Source organism: Lepidochelys kempii, chromosome 7 (genome assembly GCF_965140285.1).
Source record: "Lepidochelys kempii isolate rLepKem1 chromosome 7, rLepKem1.hap1, whole genome shotgun sequence".
NCBI lineage: Eukaryota > Metazoa > Chordata > Testudines > Cheloniidae > Lepidochelys > Lepidochelys kempii.
The window spans coordinates 123,742,540-123,764,771 of NC_136386.1; the positions used below are offsets into that span (position 1 = coordinate 123,742,540).

The window sequence follows — 22,232 nt, forward strand, 5'->3', positions numbered from 1 at the left end:
ATATTATTCAATATTTCCATTAAATGACTTGAATAATGGGGTGCAGAATTATAAAATTTCCAGACGACACCAAAGGAGGAGTTGGAGGAGTTGCTAGCACTTTGGAGGATAGGATTAGAATTCAAAATGACCACAACAAATTAAAAATTGTTTTGAATTCAACAAGATGAAATTCAATAAAAACAAGTGCAAAGAGCTTCACTTAAGAAAATAAAATAAAATGCACAACTACAAAATGGAGGAATTACCGGCTAGGTGGCAGTACTGCTGAAACGGAACTGCGGGGGGGGGGGGGGGGGGGGGGTCCTAGTGGATCACAAACTAAGTATAAGTCAACAATGTGATGCAGTGGCAAAAAAGGCTAATATTCTGAGGTGTATTAATAGGAGTGTGATATGGAAGACACGGGGAGTAGCTATCCCACCCTACTCAGCACTGGTGAGGTTTCAGCTGGAATACTGCTGGCCAAAATTGGACACAAACTTTAGGAAAGATGTGGACAAACTGGAGAGAGTTCAGAGGAGAGCAACAAAAACGATAAAGGGTTTAGAAAACCTGACCTATGAGCAAAGGTTAAAAAACTGAGCATGTTTAGTCTTGAGAAAAGAAAACTGAAGAGGGGGACCTGATAACAGTCTTCAACTATGTTAAGGGCTGTTACAAAGAGGATAGGGATCCATTCTTCTCCATGTCCACTGAAAGTAGGACAAGAAGTAAGGAGCTTAATCTGCAGCAAGGGAGATTCAGGCTAGATATTAGGAAAACTTTGTAACTAGAAGGGTAGTTAAGCTGTGGAACAGGCTTCTAAGGAAGGTTGTGGAAACCCCATCACTGGAGATTTTTATGAACAAATTGGACAAAGCTGTCATAGATGGTCTAGGTTTATTTGGTTCGGTGTCAACTAGAATTGATGACCTCTATAGGTGCCTTCCGGCCCTTCCTTTCTATGATAGTATGGAAAGCCCAATGGCAAACAGATAATTGGTTTAGTTTTACATACCCTGGGAGAATAACTGTAAAACAGAGCCACACCATTAAGTGAAAATTTTTTAGAAATATGAAATTTGATGGGGAGCCAGTAGAGGAGGTTTAAAATGGATGTTGTGTTCAAACTAGTTATGTTTAAGAGTACATAGACTGCTGCCATAAATAAATGCTATATTCTGGATAAACTGCGAATAGTCAAGTCTAAACCTGAAAATGTTTAGTCTTTTAGTGTCAAATGGCTATTCTAAAGAAGGCAGTTTGCAGTTTAAGTACAGACAAGCAGCATAATCTAAAATATTTATATCTTATAAACACACACACATAGGGGAACTTCAACTACTGATGAAATGGGACAACGGGACAAAGTTTAGAGGAACAATTTCTCAACTTAGTCATTGCTTACTGGAACTGCTAATTCTAGATACACACAAGGAAAGGCTATTCTAGAATATCTACAGGTTTCAGAGTAACAGCCGTGTTAGTCTGTATTCGCAAAAAGAAAAGGAGTACTTGTGGCATCTTAGAGACTAACCAATTTATTTGAGCATGAGCTTTCGTGAGCTACAGCTCACTTCATCGGATGCGTACCGTGGAAACTGCAGCAGACTTTATATATACACAGAGAATATGAAACAGTACCTCCTCCCACCCCACTGTCCTGCTGGTAATAGCTTATCTAAAGTGATCATCAGGTTGGGCCATTTCCAGCACAAATCCAGGTTTTCTCACCCTCCACCCCCCCACACAAATTCACTCTCCTGCTGGTGATAGCCCATCCAAAGTGACAACTCTTTACACAATGTGCATGATAATCAAGTTGGGCTATTTCCTGCACAAATCCAGGTTTTCTCACATCCCCCCCACCCCCATACACACACAAACTCACTCTCCTGCTGGTAATAGCTCATCCAAACTGACCACTCTCCAAGTTTAAATCCAAGTTAAACCAGAACATCTTGGGGGGGGGGGGTAGGAAAAAACAAGAGGAAATAGGCTAATAAATAATATCTAATTATATTACATCCTTCCTGTGCCACTGTTGGCGCACAAGGCAGACACTAGTCTCTTCCATTCCTCTCTGTCATTTGCTGCTGCTTCCATCTGCTCCATGGTGGAGAGGTCAGCTGCTCTGCCCTCCCTACTAAGGGTTTTTAAAGTTTCTCTTGGGCACTTATTTCCTCTCACCAGTAGGTTTCCACTTGATTACTTCATGTGGGAGTCTGAGTGTTGGCATCTGTAACACATGCCCCAATTATGTCCTGCGCTTTTTCCTGATTCTAGTGGAGCTGCTGCTTGGTGATTTCTCAGATCTGTGAGGAACTGAATCTTTCCATCTAATGCCCCAGGATCTTTCCTATACACTTTATTTTCAAAGACATCTAGTCTAGTTTTCTGTCCAGTGTTTTGGCAGGTCTCTAGCTCTTGCAGTCTTATGCTAGCACTGAGATTACATTTTAGTTGAAAATTCGCAGTTTTGTTCTGGTGCTCTTTGATTTCCAAACATTGTTTAGTTTACTGAATTATGTGGATGCCTTTTCTATCCTCGATGTTACTTCCCTCTTGAGATCTCTGGCTAGCATATGGTGCTACCAAGGTAGATGAACTGCTCCATTTTTCTTGATGCTTTAGCCTTCTAATGTGATGTTGCTCCTTGATGTCTGGCTTCCAAGGATGTTTTTGCATAACTGATTTTGAGCCCAGCTTGGCCTGTTGGTTTTGCTAGGTTATCTGTCTTTGCAGCTTTCTAGGGATGTCACTCAGTTGCAAAATATGGGCAAAGTCTAGATCTTCTAGGAATTTGCTATCTACCAATACTATACCAGGGGTTTGTATTGCTAATACACCTCCTCATTATCCATTCTATGGCAATACTAAACAGCAGCGCATTTTCATCTCTGTTTCACACCAATGTCCACTGTGAACCACTCATCTGGATGTTCACCATTAAAGAGCACTTCACATCTCTATACATGGCCTTAATGATGTTGACAACTCTAGGTGGGATTCCATAGGCCTGAATATTCCATAACTTATGACTGACTTTCAAAAGGCAGTTGACAGCCTGCACAATGAAACTGACAAGGAGAGCAAGCCATTCTATACATTCTTCTAAGATGGTTCTTAGTGTGAATATCTGACCTACACAGGATCCCTTGGGCCTGAATCCAGATTGTTGTTCTCTAAGCTTGCATCCACTGCCTCTTTTGTCCTGAGTGGTATCGCATTTCCGAAGACTTACATTCTGTGTTGTAGGAAACTGTTCTCCAGTTGTTACTGTCAGTGAGATCACTCTTCTTGGGTGTTCTGACAAAGATTCCATGTTTCCACTTGTCAGAAAGGGTCTCTTTTTTCAGACTTCATTAAACAGTTCTGGAAGTTTCATTAGGATGGTGGTATCAAGTGCTTTTAGCATTGTTGCTGCAATTTGATCATCTCCCACTACTCTGTTATTTTTCCAGTTTCCTGACTGCAGCCTGTACTTTTGTCATCTCTATTGGATTGATGTTAACGGCAAGCTGATCAGATTCACACGTTTCATATATCTGGTGCTGAGGTAGGGCTGCATCTGTTGAATCCTTCTTTGAAATGCTCCGGCCCTCTATTTTTCCGCTCTGCCTCAGTTGTAAACATTTTTCCACCTTCTTTGCTTTTTATTGATACATTTTCTATTTTGAGTTTTCCACACACAATTTTAGACATTTGGTAAACAGCTGTATGGTTTCCTATAAAGTCTTCAACATCTCTCCATTTATCTTTCCTTGTGTTGCTTTTCACTGCTTTCCTTTCCTCAGTGTCTCTTTGCTTACCAAGTCTTGTTCTGTCTATGTTAATAGACAACTGTCTGCTGCAGCTTGACTCACACTGTCTAAGTGCTGCCCACTTTTCTTTAAGTCCAATCTATGTCTTACCTTCCTCTGCTTTGGCAGCACCTCAAACTTGTTCCATAGTTCAAGATGCAATTTCTCACAGTACTCTTGTTTTCAGTGTTAAAGTTGAACTTTCTCAGTTTTAATTTCAGTTAGCAATGCAAAGACTGGTTTTTGCTGACATCTGCTGCTTGATATGTCCTAGCATCTTGGACAGAGGACCTGAATCCTGAGCTGATGTAGAAGTGGTAGATCTGGGTCTTTTGTTTGTTTTGTCAACATGGAATTTGCCAGATTCTTTTTGGGTATCTTTGTGAAGAAATAGAGTATTGTGATAATTTGGCCTACCAATTTAACCTGTGAGTTTAACTGTAAAGAGTGAGTGAAAGTTTATAAAAGGTTACAATAATCTGTAGAAACAAATGTTAATGGGAAAGAGGTATGAAACGGACACAGAAAGACTGAATTAGTCCACACAAAGCAGCCTACTGATTTAACACAGTCTTGAGTTCTGATCATGCTTGGTAAACAAGAAAAGCATGAAACCAGAAATCAGTGAACCAAAACTGGTGTGTCAAAAACTAGGCTTAATTGATGGACAAAATAATGAAAGGACATGAAATTCCACCCATCACTCCCTTTTGGGGTCCTTACAGACTTTGGGGGGGTAGGGAAGGGGGAAAAACTGACTTCTAAAGTGAGCTTTCACCCCCACCATCTCCTTCCTAATCCCAAGAGAGCCAGAGACCCAGATAACACTCCCACCTCCACCAGATCCAGCTAAATCCCAAATAAGTGGGATGTGAAATTTTCCTACCACTCTCATTTTTCCATCTGTCTAAGGAGAGTCTGACTAAGCCAGCCAAAACTGTGTATTTTGCAACAATGCCATAAATCTGTGACCAGAAAGAGGCAACTAAAAGCAATGTCCTAAACAGCCTGATGCTTGTATAAGTTTGTCAGGTCTCAGAGCAGCTGATAAGACTGTGGTGTACCTGTTTATTCAGCAGTGATGTTACAAATGAAAAGTCAACACCAGAAACAGAAGTTACATTTTTCCTTTGCTACTCTTCTTTTCCCTTTTGCGTGTGTTTGTCTTTTGTCTTCTACGAAATGGGACTGGATTTTAAGCACAGCAACTACAGCTCCAGCCCATCTTAACTAACTTCTCTTTTCACCAAAAAGGCCAGTTATTACCAATTGAGTTGTAAGAGTTAACATTAATATCTCTTCCAAAATTAAAGCCTCATGCTTCAGGGCTCCAGCCAGTCTCTACCAGGAATTAGGTGATTTCTTCCACCTTTTCCTCAAACACCGGGTGCTGGCCACAGACAGAGACACAATGCTGGACTAAGGGTCTGATCCAGTCTTGCAATTCCTATGTAAATAAGGGAATCTGAATTCAGAGTCAGTATATCCGGAGACAGGCTTCAGGAAGTTTTAGCAGAAGAAATTGCCAGACTCTGATCATAGGCTCATCATGTGCTTAGAATCCACAATGCATGTTTTATTTGGATTTGTTACAATCTTTAACTGAAAACTGTGGTTGCAGCTAGACCGAGGATCCTAACTTGACAGTTCCCTGTAAGCATGGAGGTAGATTACAGGTACAACCACCGTAAGTGAAAATGTAGACTGCATTCCCCAAAAATAACACCAGACAAGTGACATGTCAATGAAGGAGTGGTCTCCAACATTTACAGGAGACACAAAACTCAGAATGCAAGTACCATTGTACCTGCAAAAGACAGTGATTATGCAACTGAGCCAAAGCAATAATTTACAGCCCAATATAAAAAATACCATGCTGACAGTGTCAAGTCAAATGCTGATGCAAGATACAAAACAGCTAAAAATGAAGTAGTTGGATTTCTCATGTTTACACCCTTCAAATAGACTTATATCCCCCCCTTAGTCATTATATGCCCCAAACCACACACATTTAGTTTCCTTACTCTTTCCTTAAATGTCGGTTCTTCCAGATTGCCCCAAGACGTTTAGTCACTGCTTTATGGAAAGCCTTCTTTTGACTTGGGTGCAGTAAAATAGAAGGCTCATTAATTTCAAAGCTATCACCAAGTAAAATTAGTCCTAATGTTTTACCTGTAGGACAGAATAGGAATGTGTCTGGTTCTCCTAAATACTGATATATTTCATTAGTAATGGAGACCTGGGCATGAGCAAAGGAGCTAAAGACTTCTTTATCTGCTGCACACATGTTGTGATCAATATCATCAAACAGCAGTGCAAAGGATCTGCAGCCAAACTGGGAAACCTAGAGCAGAAGGGGGGGAGAAGTGAAGAGAACCATTTAGAAAATTAACAAAACAAAAAGCTAATTAGCCTTTAACAGGATCAGCCAACGTTCCCCCCATCCCCGCCTAAAATAGCCCATGAAATGATAAGTAGAGTCAATTTCTGTTTGAGGAATCACTGTTTTTCAGTTTGTAATTTGTAATCTAAAAATACACTTGAACTTCCCAAGTGTATGTCAACATTTAAATCAAATCCACAGTACCCTGCATAAAGTGCACAGCATCGCAAGATGAGTGATGAATGTTGGAGTGCTTCCATTTCCACAGTGTCCTTTGCAAATTCAAAACTCTTTCTAATAAAGGAAGGAAGAGGCACGCTTTGGCAGTTATCTCCAATTAATGCATGACTCTGACCCCACCACTATGTTTTTCTCCAGGATACCACTGGAGACTGTCAGTCTGTTCCAATTTCCCAATCCAAGGCTTATCTCATAGGAGAAGCAGACAACTAGGAAAGATCAAATTCAGCAACAGCCCTTGGGTGAAGTGGAGCAGAACAGCTCAGGAACATAGAAGGAATGTGCACGTTAGGTCTTTCCCCTACTGAAATTTTTCTGGGAGGAGTACCCTCCTTCCCCTTGGAAATGAGCCTTAGTTTAAGGGTCCTAAAATCATTTTAAAAACAAAACTCTCAACAACAGTTAGTAAGAATTGCTATTTCAGATCAGGTCACTAGTCCTCCATCTAGGCCAGCATTCTACCTCTAAGGAAGTTCCCACAGTGCACTGGCCAATTGTACAAAATCTAAACTGGGTGAAAAAAGTCCTTCCTGACCCTTGCAGTAGTTTCAATCCCAAAGCCTGACTGTTCATTTTATGAGAAACTCTGAATATTAGCAGCCATAGCATTATACAGACATTGGCACTTACATTCAATACTTAAAAAGCAAAATTGGTCAAAAAATGCAACCAAGTACATAGCAGACACATGAGTTAGAGTTATTTTGGAAGTTCCAAACATTCTTAAAAATCACATGGGCTGAGAGTTTCAACTAGACCTACCTGGTCCAGCTTGCGTTTCAATGTGGACACTTCTTTTGGATTTGAGAAAGTGATATCCAGTCCAGGCGAGATGGCATAGATGAATTCTATCTCATATTCTTGGGCAGCCGAGATTAGAGTCATGAGTTGCTCTAAGAGTTAAATCCAGGTATTTCAGAAGGGTTTATCAATAAGAAAGCTAAGATACCTCCTCATAAATATTAAGAAATACATTATAAAAAGTAAATTACTCCATTGCTAGAAGCCAAGAAAGGGTTTTCAGGTAGCTTTAACAAATATTTTGAATGTTCTAAGATTACTGATGCAGCAGTAGGTACTAAACTGTATTGCAAATTGGGTAGAGAAATGACATTAAAGGGATGGTGACAAATACTTGTCTTGTGGTTTAAGCTTTATTTCACATTTATCACTATTTTTAAAAACCTTTTAAAAGAATGAGAATATGCCAGTTTGATTCTGTTGTTGTTTGGCAAACATGGGTGCATTTTAAGTGTTTTATATGGAATCAAACCGAAAAGCTCTGAAGCTGTTACTCATTTCCATATGGGTCAAAAATATTAAAGAAGTGATCCAATTTTTTCAAATAGGATTTGTTCATTTGAACTCTGATGCTTTCAACTGCAATATTTGCATACTGCTGAGGTACAGGATACATCTATAGTGGCTTTTTAAAACCTATGAATAGAAGTTACTCTTAAAAAAAAATTTCATTCTCCAAGCGGAAAGAAACAGAAGTAAAAAAATATAATTTTTTTGGAATCCGTACCTGTTACCAATAACATTGTAAGTTAAGAAAATTTTATAAATATAATTGTAATCTGCCAACATCCCTTTAACTTTATTCCTAAAACCATTCAAAGTAGCCCCTACAAGATTTAATTCTGATGTGGTTATCTCTCTCCTTAACCCAAAGGAGAGACTCCTACAAATACCCTGTTAGCCAACAAGCCTCTGTGCTCGGACAGAATAGCTCTTTTCCACTGGTGCCAAGAGCACCTTAAAACTGAGTAAGGGCCATCTCCTCTTCTCAATGAAATCAGTGGCAAGACTCCTAGGTGCAGGCCCTATGACTGTACAATTTTACTTATTTTCAGATTGTTAGGGCTGGCAACACTTGGGGCAGTATTGGACAAGAACAGCGTAGTTATGCAACTAGATAACTTCTGCTGCTGGGAAAGCAGGGAAGAGAAAGAAGAATAACCACTTATTGTGAAAGCCACCAGCTACTAAATAAATCCCAAGTATCAAACTTCTGGTTTTTACCTTAAAGTTCTGATTAAGCCAGAAGCTGAAGTTCCGAACATGGCTCCCCTCACTAGTGTGTGTGCACTTGATCAACCAGACACATGAGCAAGCTGATCTGCTCAAACATAGCTTTTAAAAAGGAAATATTTTCCCCTTCCTTACAATAAGGTCCAGATGACCAATACAGATAAGGAAAAAATTCAAAATGAACCCCTCTCACTGCCAGAAGAGGGAAAGTTGAAGGACAGTAAATCCCACAATAAAACTAAAGCTAGGTCTTAAAAAAGGGAGTTTTAGAGGTGAAATGCAAAGCTAAAATTAAAGTGAAGGAAAACCCAACTTTATGATACAAGCCCCCATTAAGTAGGTTTGCAAGGGGCATTCAGTATATAAACCTTGACCTAATGCTTTTCTGCGTTGCCATTCACATTTAAAACTGGATACAATTATTAAACATACAAGCACATGTACCAGTGACTGTGATTCATTCAGCAACTACTTATAGAAAATACAGAGGGGAATAAAGGCAATTACCAGCTTCCTCCACAGAATACATTTCTCGCCAGAACATCCTGTGCTTGTAGTCATCTTTTGGAGCATACAAGTAGGTATTCAGTCCCCATTTCTGAAGCCTATAATGGGGGGTGGGGGGGGAAGCCTACATTAGTATTCTACAAGTGCAACCAACCTGCATTTTATAGGATCTCATTCTCAAATTTATCCATTTGTCTCTGAGAATATTTACCACTATACTATACATTATTAACTCACTGTGGTATTGCAAAAGTTTGAGACTAGACAAACCCAGAACACCCTGAGCAAGATAAGAAGGGAAATATACCCAGCTAGAATACAGATAATACGTAAAATGCTGCCCTAAGTCAGGCCTGAGTATGCTTAATATTCTACTAAGTGGAAGATGATAGTTTTACAGTCCTGGAGCACATTGCAAACCAAGGGGAAATGTGACTTGCCTTCTAAAAAGTTCCTTCCTCTGCTCCATAACCCATGGTCTTCCATAAAATCCTGTGGGAAACAAGATTAAAATTATCCAGTTATACACCAGACTGGATCAGTTTCATGAAACAAAGATTACACTATAACCCACTTTTCTTCTCCTCCTCCCATAAAATGTTTCTATTACATTCAGTTAAAAAAACCTAGCAATCAGGAAAAAATAATCAAAATTGCATAAAACCATAACATACTAAAAAATCATAAGGGAAATGTAGTACCCTAAAAAGATCTATATTTTCAATGTAATTACACCCTACATAATTTATGATCCACGCTGATAATTTTAGCCACTGAAGCAATTAATTTTCAGAATCCAAGCCGAAGTTCTCAGCAGATGCCCTTCACAAGTCAGGTCTGCACTACTACACAAGTAGCCCGAACAGTAATAACCCAATTATGCCATCATTCTAGAAGTTTGATGAACAGTTAACTTTAATAGTGGAATAATGAACAGTTCTGAAAATAAATTACCAGTGCAAGAGTGTTTCTTGACACAGACAGGTTACACTACCTAAATCTACACTTATGCTCAAATATACGGGAGGTGGGGTTTCGGCAAATAGAGGGTCAGAATCAAATGGATAGGTAAGATTTGTTCCCTTTTCTATTTTAAAAAGGCTCTTGATAGTGCCAGCATTAGCTAGGAAATGCTGGCATCTTATTACATGAGGCCCAAGGATATAAAGTTTCAGCTTGTGAAAAATAGAGAGGAGCCTAAACAGAAGGTTTTTAGATAGTTCATATTCCAAGAATATTTCAATGGAAATCCAGAAGTTTGATCTGCCTCAGACTTCATATCTAATAATTTCCTCCCAATCTACCATCTATGAATGACACTTCATCAAAAAACAACGATCTCGACTAGCCTATCATTAGTCAAGCAATTTCACTTAGTCTTATGTGCCAACAGATCCACACCTTCAATCACAAGTGGACACTCTTCGTATTAGAAAGTCTCAGTTTGGCAGTCTGAGGGAGAGACGCAAGACTAAACAGTGAAATGTAATAAGCGTTCATTTTCATCCAGCATAACTGCTCTGCTTGATGAATGATGCAACTGGCATGGCAAAGCAAAAGCATGTAGAAGCCCTTACATCACTAGCATGAAGTTAAACAGTCCTATTTCCAGATCTGATCACCCACTATCACTATTTTTGCACTTTCATTTTAAACAAAGACTAGACAGGCTTCGTTCATTAGACTAATGTTTGACTTTTTAAAACAAGGTACAATTTGAGAGTGTCCTATGTTAAAAAATTGACTCGTTACCTGTTAAAAGTGAACCCTGTGATTTTAAGTTTGAGGAGCTCTAAATAAGCTCAACTTTTAAAGGTTATTATTAACAGAGAGATTTTTAGTTACTTAGTGCCACAAAGTGGTGAAGTTAGGTGCTGCTGCTCCCATCTTGTTGAAATTGTGAATTGACAAATGGAGGACAAAAAGAAAAGGAGTACCTGTGGCACCTTAGAGACTAACCAATTTATTTGAGCATGAGCTTTCGAGAGCTACAGCTCACTGGAGGACAGTGAAACAGCAGAGCAAATAAAGAGGAGCGGTGGTGTGCACAGAACAAACAAGGTAACAGACAAATTCTTCTCATTTACAGAAATGTAATAGGTTTCAGAGTAACAGCCGTGTTAGTCTGTATTCGCAAAAAGAAAAGGAGGACTTGTGGCACCTTAGAGACTAACCAATTTATTAGAGCATAAGCTTTCGTGAGCTACAGCTCACTTCTTCAGATGCATATCGTGGAAACTGCAGCAGGCTTTATATATACACAGAGAATATGAAACAATACCTATTCCCACCCCACTGTCCTGCTGGTAATAGCTTATCTAAAGTGATTTCCAGCACAAATCCAGGTTTTCTCACCCTCCACCCCCCCACACAAATTCACTCTCCTGCTGGTGATAGCCCATCCAAAGTGATAACTCTTTACACAATGTGCATGACAATTAAGCTGGGCTATTTCCTGCATAAATCCAGGTTCTCACATCCCCCCCACCCCCATACACACACAAACTCACTCTCCTGCTGGTAATAGCTCATCCAAACTGACCACTCTTCAAGTTAAAATCCAAGTGAAACCACAACATCTGGGGGGGGGGTAGGAAAAAACAAGAGGAAACTGTTTCCTCTTGTTTTTTCCTACCCCCCCCCCCCAGATGTTCTGGTTTAACTTGGATTTTAACTTGAAGAGTGGTCAGTTTGGATGAGCTATTACCAGCAGGAGAGTGAGTTTGTGTGTGTATGGGGGTGGGGGGGATGTGAGAACCTGGATTTATGCAGGAAATAGCCCAGCTTAATTGTCATGCACATTGTGTAAAGAGTTATCACTTTGGATGGGCTATCACCAGCAGGAGAGTGAATTTGTGTGGGGGGGTGGAGGGTGAGAAAACCTGGATTTGTGCTGGAAATCACTTTAGATAAGCTATTACCAGCAGGACAGTGGGGTGGGAATAGGTATTGTTTCATATTCTCTGTGTATATATAAAGCCTGCTGCAGTTTCCACGATATGCATCTGAAGAAGTGAGCTGTAGCTCACGAAAGCTTATGCTCTAATAAATTGGTTAGTCTCTAAGGTGCCACAAGTCCTCCTTTTCTTTTTGAGAAATGTAATAGAGTTGCATTGTCACTGGCAGGCAAATTTGGTCCTAAATTAGGAAAATAAATAGATTTACCTAATCACAAAGGGACCTAATTAATGGTGTGCCGAGTCAATACTTGGCACTTCTATGAGACGTATGTAGAGTAGTCTGAACATCGGAACACAATCATGTAGTAACCTGAAGTGAAATCAAGATGCCAACTTAAAAAAAAAAAAAAAAAAGCAGTGAAAGATAATGGGTCGGGTTAAAGTATAAACAATGAAGAGTACATTTAGATTAAAATATATTAATCTAAAGTGCAAGTAGTGTTTTAAGATATTTTAACCTGACAGTACTCTGATTTAAAGGGATGCTAAGACATGGCAGCTGAGGACAATGTTAACATCCTTCTGATCTTGGTCTGTCTTTCCCATCTCTCTTTGTGGGTGTCCAGGAGAGAGATTAAAACATAGGCAGAACAGAGTTTTAATTCCCATCCTCCCACACATACCCTCATTCCTTGTCACTAAGGGTCTTAATCTGGTTGCTGTACTTGACCATCAGATCCGGGAAAACTTGAGACCCTGACAATTCTTCCTGTCACAATGTGTCCACTTCAGGCCTTTCCTCCCTATCTGCAGCAAAAGCTTTTGTCCAGGCCCTCAGTATCTAAGTTACCAATTTCTTCATCTCTGGCCTTGACCAATGCCATTGTGGCCTACTTTGCTGCTGCCAACAACAGTTCCAGACTCATCCCTTTGATCATGTTACATCCCCCTCTGCAACCTTCGCTGTATCTATCTCTCTGATATGTTACTGAGACTCCGATTCCCACTGATTGCCTATATACTTAGATTGAAAGCTCTTCAGAGCAGAGACCTTCTTTTTGCTATATATCTGTACAGTACTTAGCACAGGTCTAGGGACCTAGGGTCTAGTTGGTACCACTATATAAACAAAATGGTCTTGTGGGAAGGTGAGAGAATGGAAAGAGGGAGAGACTTGGAGAAGAGTAATTTGATAGAAAGCCTTTCACCTCTAGGTCTCGGATTCAAAGCAAATCAGCCAGAAGTGATCAGAAGCTTATCACCATCTGACAGCTATCTGGTATCTTATGTGAAACATACTCATCTTAGTACAGGAAGTAATACAAAAGGCCTTCGCTGCTGCCATCTGTGCTTCTCTGCTGTTCCCTGGCTTCAACTGCCAGTGCTATCAATCTGGCACCTTTCACTACAAGGTAAAAATCTACTTCAGTAATGAACATTTTTGGGTAGACGTGAACATTCCCAGGCTAGCTGTACTTAAGAACTAATAAGTGCCAAAAAGCATGACAGATATTAGCAATGACAATACCACCAAACGACACATTTTTAAAAAGTGATAAAAAAAAGATATACCAGAATTGGAAAAGGTTCAGAAAAGGGCAAAAAATTATTAGGGATATGGAACAGCTGCCATATGAGGAGAAATGAACAACACTAGGACTTTTCAGCTTGGAAAAGAAAGACTGGGGGGGTATGATAGAGATCTATAAAATCATGACTGGTGTGGAGAAAGTAGATAAGGAAGTGTTATTTATGCCTTCTCATAACACAAGAACTAGGGGCCACCAAATTAAAGGTTTAAAACAAACAAAAGGAAGTATTTTTTCACACAACGCACATTCAACCTGTGGAACACCTTGCCAGAGGATGTTGTGAAGACCAAGACTATAACAAGGTTCAAAAAAGAACGAGATAAATTCATGGAGAATAGGTCCATCAATGGCTATGAGCCAGGATAGGCAGGGATGGTGTCCCTAGCCTCTGTTTGCCAGAAACTGGGAATGAGTGACAGGGGATGGATCACTTGATGATTCCCTGTTCATTCCCTCTGTGGCACCTGGCACCTGTGTTCATTCCCTGTGTTCATTCCCTCTGTGGCACTGTCGGAAGACAGGATATGGGCTAGATGGACATTTGGTCTGACCCAGACTGGCCATCCTTATGTTATGTTAATATTGACTGCAGCCAAAGGGTGTTTTTCCTTTAGACATGAACAAAAGCAATGCAAATGCTAATTTTGATAAACAATCCATTTCACTCCCCACTGAATCTGCTAATTGTTTTGTTGTCCAACTGAAAAAGTTCTCTACAAATCTAAAACTTACCAGTCTAGTTATAACAATTCAAACAATTCCAAGCCAACAATTATGTCCAGAATAAACTTTATCTTTCCAGATTACAAGCATCCAGCTACATCACTGTCAAAAAAGCCTCAAGCCTACTTTATTTTACAGCTGTCACCATAATAAAATCTGCACAAGACCTCAGTGCAACAAATATGCCAAGAGAAACAAGCAGATTATTCCATGCTGCAATTAAAATAACAAGCGACAGCACAATACAAAATAGGGACTTACTTCGTACTACTGTGAGACCAGATGCCCGTGGAATCACCTATTTCTTACGCAGGAGAAGCCTGAACTTCTAACATGCAGGCAGGGAGCACAGCTCGGGTTTCTGCGCCGCAGGACGGCCCTGCAGGCTGGGTCTCCGCCCCCGCATAGACGAGCTAGCCAGGAAGGCCAGACTGCGCCTGCACTACCCGCCCATTGATCTACCAGCCTGGAGCGCGCCATAGGGGGTGGGGCCGGCTGTGCCCCCGCCAGGTACCCCAGGGTGGGGAGAATCTGCAGCGTGGGGCCGGACGTGCCCCCCCCCCCGCCCCGAGGTACCCCAGGGTGGGGCCGGACGTGCCCCGCAGTCAACCCCGACCGAGGGCCGCGCGCAAGCAGTAAGCAGGAGACGGAAGACGAAGCCGACCGCGAAGGAGGCGACCGGTCTCCAGGGCAGAGGGAGCGGCCCGGGGCGGGGCAGAGAGGAGCCCCCGCGTGGGGGGAGGGGCGGGAGCGAGACCCGCCACGGACCCCCGTTGCCTTGGTTACCGGCACCCCCCCCCTTACCTTCCACGACGCCGCAGAGGAAGCGCCGGGCCCCGGCCACCGTCTCGGTCTCCGTGTCCGTCTCCTCCCCGCTCAGGCTCGGGCCCGGGCCCGCGGAGGCCCCCGCCGCTTCCAGCGGAGCCACCGGCAGCCCGGCCGGGTTGGGGCTGCCCTGTGGCTCCCGCTCCTCCAGCGCCGCCTGCCCCTCCTTCTGCACCATGCCGCCGCCGCCCGCCAGGGACCCCCGCCCGCGCCGGGCCTGGCCCAGCCCTTTGTCTCCGGCCGCCCCGGGCGCCCCGGCCGCCGCTTCCTGTTTGTGGGGCCCTGCGCCTGCGCGGGGAACCGGCCCCAACCGGTCCGCGCCGCCCCGCCCGGAGCCGCCCCGCCCGCTCGGGAAGAAAAGGCGCCGCCGCCCCGGGGATCTCGCCTCCGGTCCGACAGCAGCCTGGCGCCCCCGAGCCGGCACCGCGGGACCCGCAGGGCTTCCGGGCGGACAACGGACTGAGGAGACGGTGTTACCTCAGGGGGAACACAGGGATTCGGCCACCTAGCGCGCATGCGTACGGCGTGAGGACCGGAGAGGGGGCGCCACTACGCATGCCCATCAGGTCAGAGGGGGAGGGGGGAAAGGAAGCGGTGGCTCACTACGCGTGCGCAGAGACGATAGCGCGCTAGTGCGCATATCTCGGAGGCCACAGGGGGAGGGGAGAGGCGGCAGAGTGTTAATGCGCAAGCGTCGAGAGGGAAAGGGCGCCTGCGCAGTGAACTCGCGGCGGTCGGTGTGTTTACTCTGCCGACGCGCACGCGCTGCCCGCCTGGGGTAGCCCATGGCGGCTTCGCGAGAGGCCCGCTGCCGGACGGAGGGGGTATCTCAGTGCGCATGTGCAGGGGGAGGAAAGGCACCGCCTCCCCCAAGGCTTGACCCACTTTCCGTAGCCGCCTGGCCCCGCCCCCCCGTGGCCTGACAGCCTGGCGCTGCGCGTGGTCTGCCGCCCTGCCAAGCTAAGCAGGGCCGGGCTGGGTCAGCCCTGGGATGGGAGACCGCGGCCTGGCACCCTCCTAACCCACGGCCCTCCTCGCTTTACCCCGCATGGCAGTTTACGCAGGGGGAGAAGAGCCCAGAGCAAAGGCTCCGGCCAGGCTGATCAGCGGGAACAGCCTGCACAAGGACCCCACCCAGCAAGATCCGCCTCCAGCAGAAGTTACGGGCCTCGCCTGCGGCGGGAAGTGGGTTCTGGCCCCTGAAGAGGCTAGGATGGGAAACCCTCCGGCTACGTCTACACGGGGCGCCTTACAGTATGCAGCGGAGCGGCCCTTTGTCCGTCGGGGAGAGCACGCCTGGCGACAAAATAAAACCACAGATGCCAGCACCGTTTGTTGGTCCGGGGTGGGTTTTTTCCATGCCTCCCCCGGCCGACAAAAGTTTTACCGGCCAACGTGCAGCGTAGAGGTAGCCGAAGAGCGAGAGAGACTAGCGGAGAAGTTACACACAGACCGGTGATGTTTGCATGGCAAGCAATGAGAGTCTCTGAGAAGGGGGAGCCCTGTAAGAACGCGAAGGCACTGTATGAATGACTCCTGTTGCCCCGTGCGCTGTCGCTGGGATTGAAAGCGCAGCATCCGTGGATTGAGAGGAATGTAAATGAGAACTAACAAGGGCCTTGGACATTAGGAGCCAGATTCTGCTCTGAGTGTCTATGCAAAGTCAATGTGACAAAGGCAGGAGTTATTCCGAACTTTCATTGCTGTAACTGAACTGTAGGATTGGCACATTTTGCTTCCCTCTTTAGGAATGAGAAGTACAAAGTCCTAAGGGACTCTAGTCTCTTGGGGGAAAGTGAGGTCACAGAGAAAATGAGTGACACAACTCAATTTTGGTCCCACAAGCCTGGTCTACACTACAGAAATTTACCATTCAAACCTCCTAGAACCCTGGCCGTGGTGGATTCTTCATCACGGACCATTTTAAAATCAAGATTGGATGTTTTTCTACAAGATCTGCTCTAGAAATTATTTTGGGGCAGTTCTCTGGCCTGTGCTATACAGGAGGTCAGACTAGATGATCACCGTTGTCCCTTCTCGCCTTGGAATCGATGAATCTTGGAAGAACGCTTATTGACAGAAAAGTGCTTGAGCTGCTTTTACAGTCAGGGATAGGCTTGATTTACGCAAGTCTGAGGACCAGTTCACTCTGAATGGTTTCCGAGCCACTGCAGACATGGACCAATTAAATGGTTCAGCTAATCCTCCTGCTACTGTCCCACAGTGCGTTGTTGGTCCTTCACAGTCTCCCAGAATCCACTGCTTCTCTTATCTGTCGGATAGGTATGCAGCCTGAAGCCATTGCCACTGAAACAGTTTAGAATGGCGTCTTGTGCATTCAGGGCAATCCTGCACTGGTTCTTCAACCAGATCAGCATGCCTGGTTGTTGAATTCATTGAACTGTGCTTAAGGCAGTCCTGTCCAGTTACAAGTAGTTCAGCTCTCCTATAGACAGTGCACCAGCAAAGAGAGAATTAAGTCCAAGCCCGAGGAAGCAGCAAAGATCCACTCATCTAAGAGAGAACATCCCCAGTTACTTTTAAAATACTCTTTGAACAAGCTGCTCTTAAAAGAAGTTGCCAACTCCTCTCTGTGCATGGCTTAAAACACAACATTGGGTTCACGGACTATCCCATAGGGCAGATACATTGTCCTGAGCCCCTAGGTACTCCTTAATTTGGGGTGTAAGAGATCATGAACAGACAACTTTGTAAAGGAATATTAGTTATTTGTATGACAGCACCTGGGGCCCCATTGTGTACACACACCGAGCAAGAGAATCACTATAATGAAGAGCTCACGGTCTAAATAGACAGGACAGGCAAAGAGTGAGAGGGGAAACTGAAGCACAGCCGGGGAGTGACTTCCCCAAGTTACAGTTGTCTATATTTTACCTATACTTTATGAATTTATGACATGGAGGCCATAGGTCAAATCCACTGTACTTCTAGGGGAAATTAATTTTCCTGAAGCAGCTGTAAACACCCAGGCTAGCCTGAAACGTTCTCAAGCTATGGTCTGCAGAATAAAATATGCAGAATAAAAGCAACGGGATTAGGGAGTCTCCTCTCCTGAGAAGATTGCTGTCATGAAATGCAAGAGTCTGACAACTCAGAATCCAATGCCAACTCTCCATCAAGTGTGTCCAGATTACACCGATAACTTGTCTTTAGACAGTTGATTCATGCCGGCCAGGCCGGGATGACCTCTCCACCACTAGTAGCTAGCAGCTGGGGTCCTTGGAGGATCTATTTTTGGACCATTGCCATTTGTCTTGTAGGCTGATGGCTTTGGTGCTTATCATTTTTCTGCAGCCAGCAGTCCATCTTGTTTGCTGGTGGTGACTCCCCATTAGATAATAATTCACCCTACTGCCCCACCCCCACTTGCCTGGCACACCAGTTTTCACTCGTACCAGGAGCCCTTTGAAATGGCACATCAAGTGCCTACCTTCACTTATGGCACTGGGTCCGATACACCATATGTAGGGGCAGTGCAGGCCAGGGCATTAATCGAGTACATTGCTTGGTATAAATCCCCGGGGGTGGTTTGTGGGGACACTCCCCATTGACAGCATTTGATGCAAGTGATTCAGAAATGAACCTAGCCATCAAGCTTCCTTCAGGGTGGAGAACCCTTCATTAGAGGGGCAGAAAGGTCCAGTGGTTAGTGTGTGTGTGAGTGAGAAGGCAGGACATATAACAAGAGAGACTCAGACACAGAGGCAGCAAGAAAACCAAACAGTAGCTTGCAAGCATGCCGTGATGCCCGGGAGAAGCCTAGAAAGAGGTTCTGGGTTGGGCGTGCTGGCTGAAAAGAAGCTGGGGCCTTTAAGCTAAGCAGCTATTCCTTTCGCCTTCAGTTCTGTTTGGGGAAGCAGGTCTTTGTACATTTCTTGTAACTAAACAAGACTGCACCAAAGAAAATACCAGCCTTCAACTTGGAGCAGCCGCTTGGTTCGAAAGGGACACCACCACCACCAGTATAAGAGAAAGGCAGATCACACCAGCTCCTCAGCAGACATGCTCACGTTTCCATTTGTCATAGATATAGGTAACCTTGCTGACGAAAAATAAGGACACCCCACTCCTTTCTCAAAGACCGAAAGCTCAAATCAGGCCCCAAATCCTGGGTCGTTTGAGGGTCTGGATGGGTCATTTCCATGCAGCACGTGCTTCCAGACAGGAATGCCACCAAAACTACAAAGTCTCTTCTGGAAGCTCTGACCAAGCCGGAACCAGGACGTGCCAGGACTCAGACAAGAAAGCCCACCCTCACCTGATTTCCAGCCAAAGAGGTTGGGACAGTAGCCAAAAATCTGGGTGTTTTTGGGGTTCCAGCCCATTTTGTCCATCCATTTATTTTTCTTTGATGTTTGTAGAAGATGGTGCAGGCCCCTTGTCCATGCTGGTCTGTGCTAACACATGGAAGGGAAGAGTAATCATGTGACTGCCAGGGCGTGTGCCCCCCAAGGAGAGGTTGTCAGAGCGGGATAAGGGTCTTTGTATTTCAGGCTTCTGTCACTTCCTTGTGGCAGTTAAGGGAACTAAGGGGTCCTGGAGTCTCTGACATGGGTAGTGGCTCAAACCTGCCCTTTCCTTTTCTCCTTTGACAGTTATAATTACAATGCCCTGTTTCTGGACACAGAGATCTATGTATAGACACAGAGAGAGACCTACACCCAGACATGCACAGAGAGACCTCTGGACGGACACGCACCTGTAGACAAGTGCAGGTTCACTGTAGCCACAGGTTCATCAATACCCTTGTGGGGAGAACTGAAAACGGAGTAACCGCACTGCCGCATTGTTTCCTGGCTCCCATGCATTCTAGGCAGCTGTAATTCCTACCCTTGGGGCTGGAAAACGCCTTCTGCTGATCAATAGCATGCTCAGGCTTTGGTTGCAGCCCCCTGTGCAGCAATTTCAAGCTGACCTCCAAGCCATGCAGTAGTTTGATTGTCACCCCCCACTGCTGGCAGAATGGAAGCTGACATACAACTGTGAACCCGTGTTAACCTCACTCTCTCCTGCACGCCTACAAGCTGCAGCTGGGGAATTTTATCTCAGGCACAGCGTAGTGGCACGGGACACATACAGCAACATCAATTCTTTCTCAGCAGGCAACTCTGTGCCGACATGGATGCACCCTGGCATCATTAATTATACAGTAATGCTACTGAGGTTTAATTGTATTTAAACTCACCAGCTCCACAGGAACTTGGCTGGCCAGCCACCTTCCCCCTTCATCATCTAGGAAGCAGACTCTCAGCCCTCTCCAGAGACCCTCTCAAACGGGTCTTTTGCGGCATGCAGGGCTTAATTTGTGCCAGGACTTGCCAGGGCTGAGCCCCGGCACCTCTGCGGTTGGCGCATCAGTTATGAAACTAAAAAAACTGCTTGAGCTCCAGCACATCTTTCATTATAAATTAGGCACTGGCGCCATGGCCAGAAGTCAGACCAAGGGGGTAACCGGGGAACAATTTTCAGAGTGCTGGAGCCCTCAGAGAGCACCTTGCTAGCCACCCCAGGTCAAGCACCCTTGCTGACCACAGCTGTGGCAGCATGGCCTGGGGAGAGAGCAGCCTTCTTCACCCTCTTATTTCATGCAGAGAACCAGCTGCCGGTTTGATTGCTGCTGATCTCCGCTCATGCAATAGTGTCAGCTTCAGGAATTATTATTAGTGGTGGGGTAGCATCCAGAGGTCCCAGCTGAGATCAGGACCCCATTGTGGCAGATGCTGTGCAGATGCAGAGACAGTCCCTGTCCCAGACTTCTCCCAGCCTAGCCAGGATGGACAATGCGTGGGAGGGGAAACAGAAGAAATGATTTGCCCAGAAGCTCAGTGGCAGTGCAAGGACTAGCAGCTCCTGACTTCCAGGCCGATGCCTGTTCCATTAGACCCCATTGCTTCTCATTCTCAGTCGGGTGTTACTCTCTTTGTAAAGCTCCATGCGCATCTTCGCCGTGTAATTCTTTCTTATTTCTCTAGAGGTAGGTTGTCAAGCGGCTCAGTACTGCCCTGGGTCAGGGCGGCTGCTCAGCTGGTGAGCGGGGGCCTGCAAGTAGCCGGGGAAAGTCCGCATGGGGGAGAGGAAAAAAATCGTCTCACAGAGCAGAAAAGGCCCCAGCTGGGGCTCCAGGCCCTGCCTACCCAAACTCACCTCCCTTCTCCCTTCCTGGCCTTTCTCAGAGCCCTTCTCCCAACACCTGTGTCAGGGCAGGCTGCTCTGAGCGTAACTCCTTGTCCACCGGGGTCAGGCCGCAGCGTGCTACAGAAGGGGAGATAGATGGGCCGTTAAGATGAATGCAGCGCTTTGCGGTCTGCCATCTCCTGTGGCAGGGCACAGGGCATCTCCTGGGAGGACCCAAGGAGCTAAGAGGGCCCTGTGGTTTTGGGGTGCTGAGGCGGTGTTTTAGCACCCCTCTGCCACAAGAGGGCACTCTGAGCCAGCCCATGGCAGGCCCGGCTCTAGGTTCCATCAGCCAAGCCGGGCAGGGTGTGAAGGGCCTGGCCTGGCCCCGTTCACAGCCAGACCACCCCAACAGAGGTGGATGGAGCTGCCCAGGGAGCGAGAGCTGGGCCCCCCCTAAACCAGCCTTGCCAGGCCGCTCCCAGCACCCCATGTGCCAGGACTCCACGGCCCCAGCCGCACTCACAGGGCAGTCACCCCCTCCGTCCCTGCGCCCACAGCCCAGCTGGAGCTCGAGGGGGCAGGGGAGAGAGGAGCGGAAAGCCCCAACCCACCCCCATCTAACCCACCTCCATGCTGCTGGGACCGCTCCCCAGTCCCCTGGCCTGTGCTCCCCAGGTGCTGCTAACCCCTCTTCTCCCCCCCAGATGTGCATCCTGCATGTTACCTTCCCCTTCACACCAGCTCCCGGCTGGACCTGACCCGTCTGCCCCCTCCTGATGTCTGCGCCTTTGGAAAAACCAGAGACCAGATCCCTCTCCCCCCCGCCAAAAAAAATCCGTCCTCGTGGGGGGTGGTCACAATCCCAGGATGTGAGTGGGGGGTCAGGGTGCTGAGAGGCTGCCCTCGCCTTGCTGACAGGACTAGCAAGGCCCAGCCCTCAGCCCAGCCCTCAGCCAGCGATCTGATGAGCAGGAACGCTTGTTTGCCTGTATGCGTCTGCACAGGTTCTGGGACTAGGGGTGTGGAGGGCTGCAGCACCCCCTGACTTGAAGTGGTTTCCTTTATATCCAGGGTTTAGAGCTTGCTTCAATAACTCTCAGCACCC

General features: G+C 45.6%; 1 protein-coding gene and 1 long non-coding RNA gene across 5 annotated transcripts in view; one reads left to right on the forward strand and one right to left on the reverse strand.

Moving 5' to 3' along the window:
• The window catches only part of OGA (O-GlcNAcase), a 51,301-nt gene extending 35,775 nt beyond the window's left edge, over nt 1–15,526 (reverse strand). For 2 of the 4 annotated variants that reach the window (XM_073354575.2, XM_073354578.2), the window contains exons 1-5: nt 14,969–15,526; nt 9,390–9,441; nt 8,950–9,047; nt 7,171–7,301; nt 5,958–6,129 (exon numbers count right to left, since the gene is read on the reverse strand). In XM_073354575.2, the coding sequence (XP_073210676.1) occupies nt 5,958–6,129; nt 7,171–7,301; nt 8,950–9,047; nt 9,390–9,441; nt 14,969–15,167 (652 nt within the window). In that variant the 5' untranslated portion in view covers nt 15,168–15,526. The other 2 variants (XM_073354576.2, XM_073354577.2) reach the window with 2 other exon arrangements.
• Nucleotides 14,378–20,953, forward strand: LOC140915097 (uncharacterized). Its single transcript, XR_012160096.2, has 2 exons — nt 14,378–15,555; nt 16,045–20,953. It is a non-coding gene; the product is annotated as an uncharacterized LOC140915097 (long non-coding RNA).
• The last annotated feature ends 1,279 nt before the right edge of the window (nt 20,954–22,232 follow it).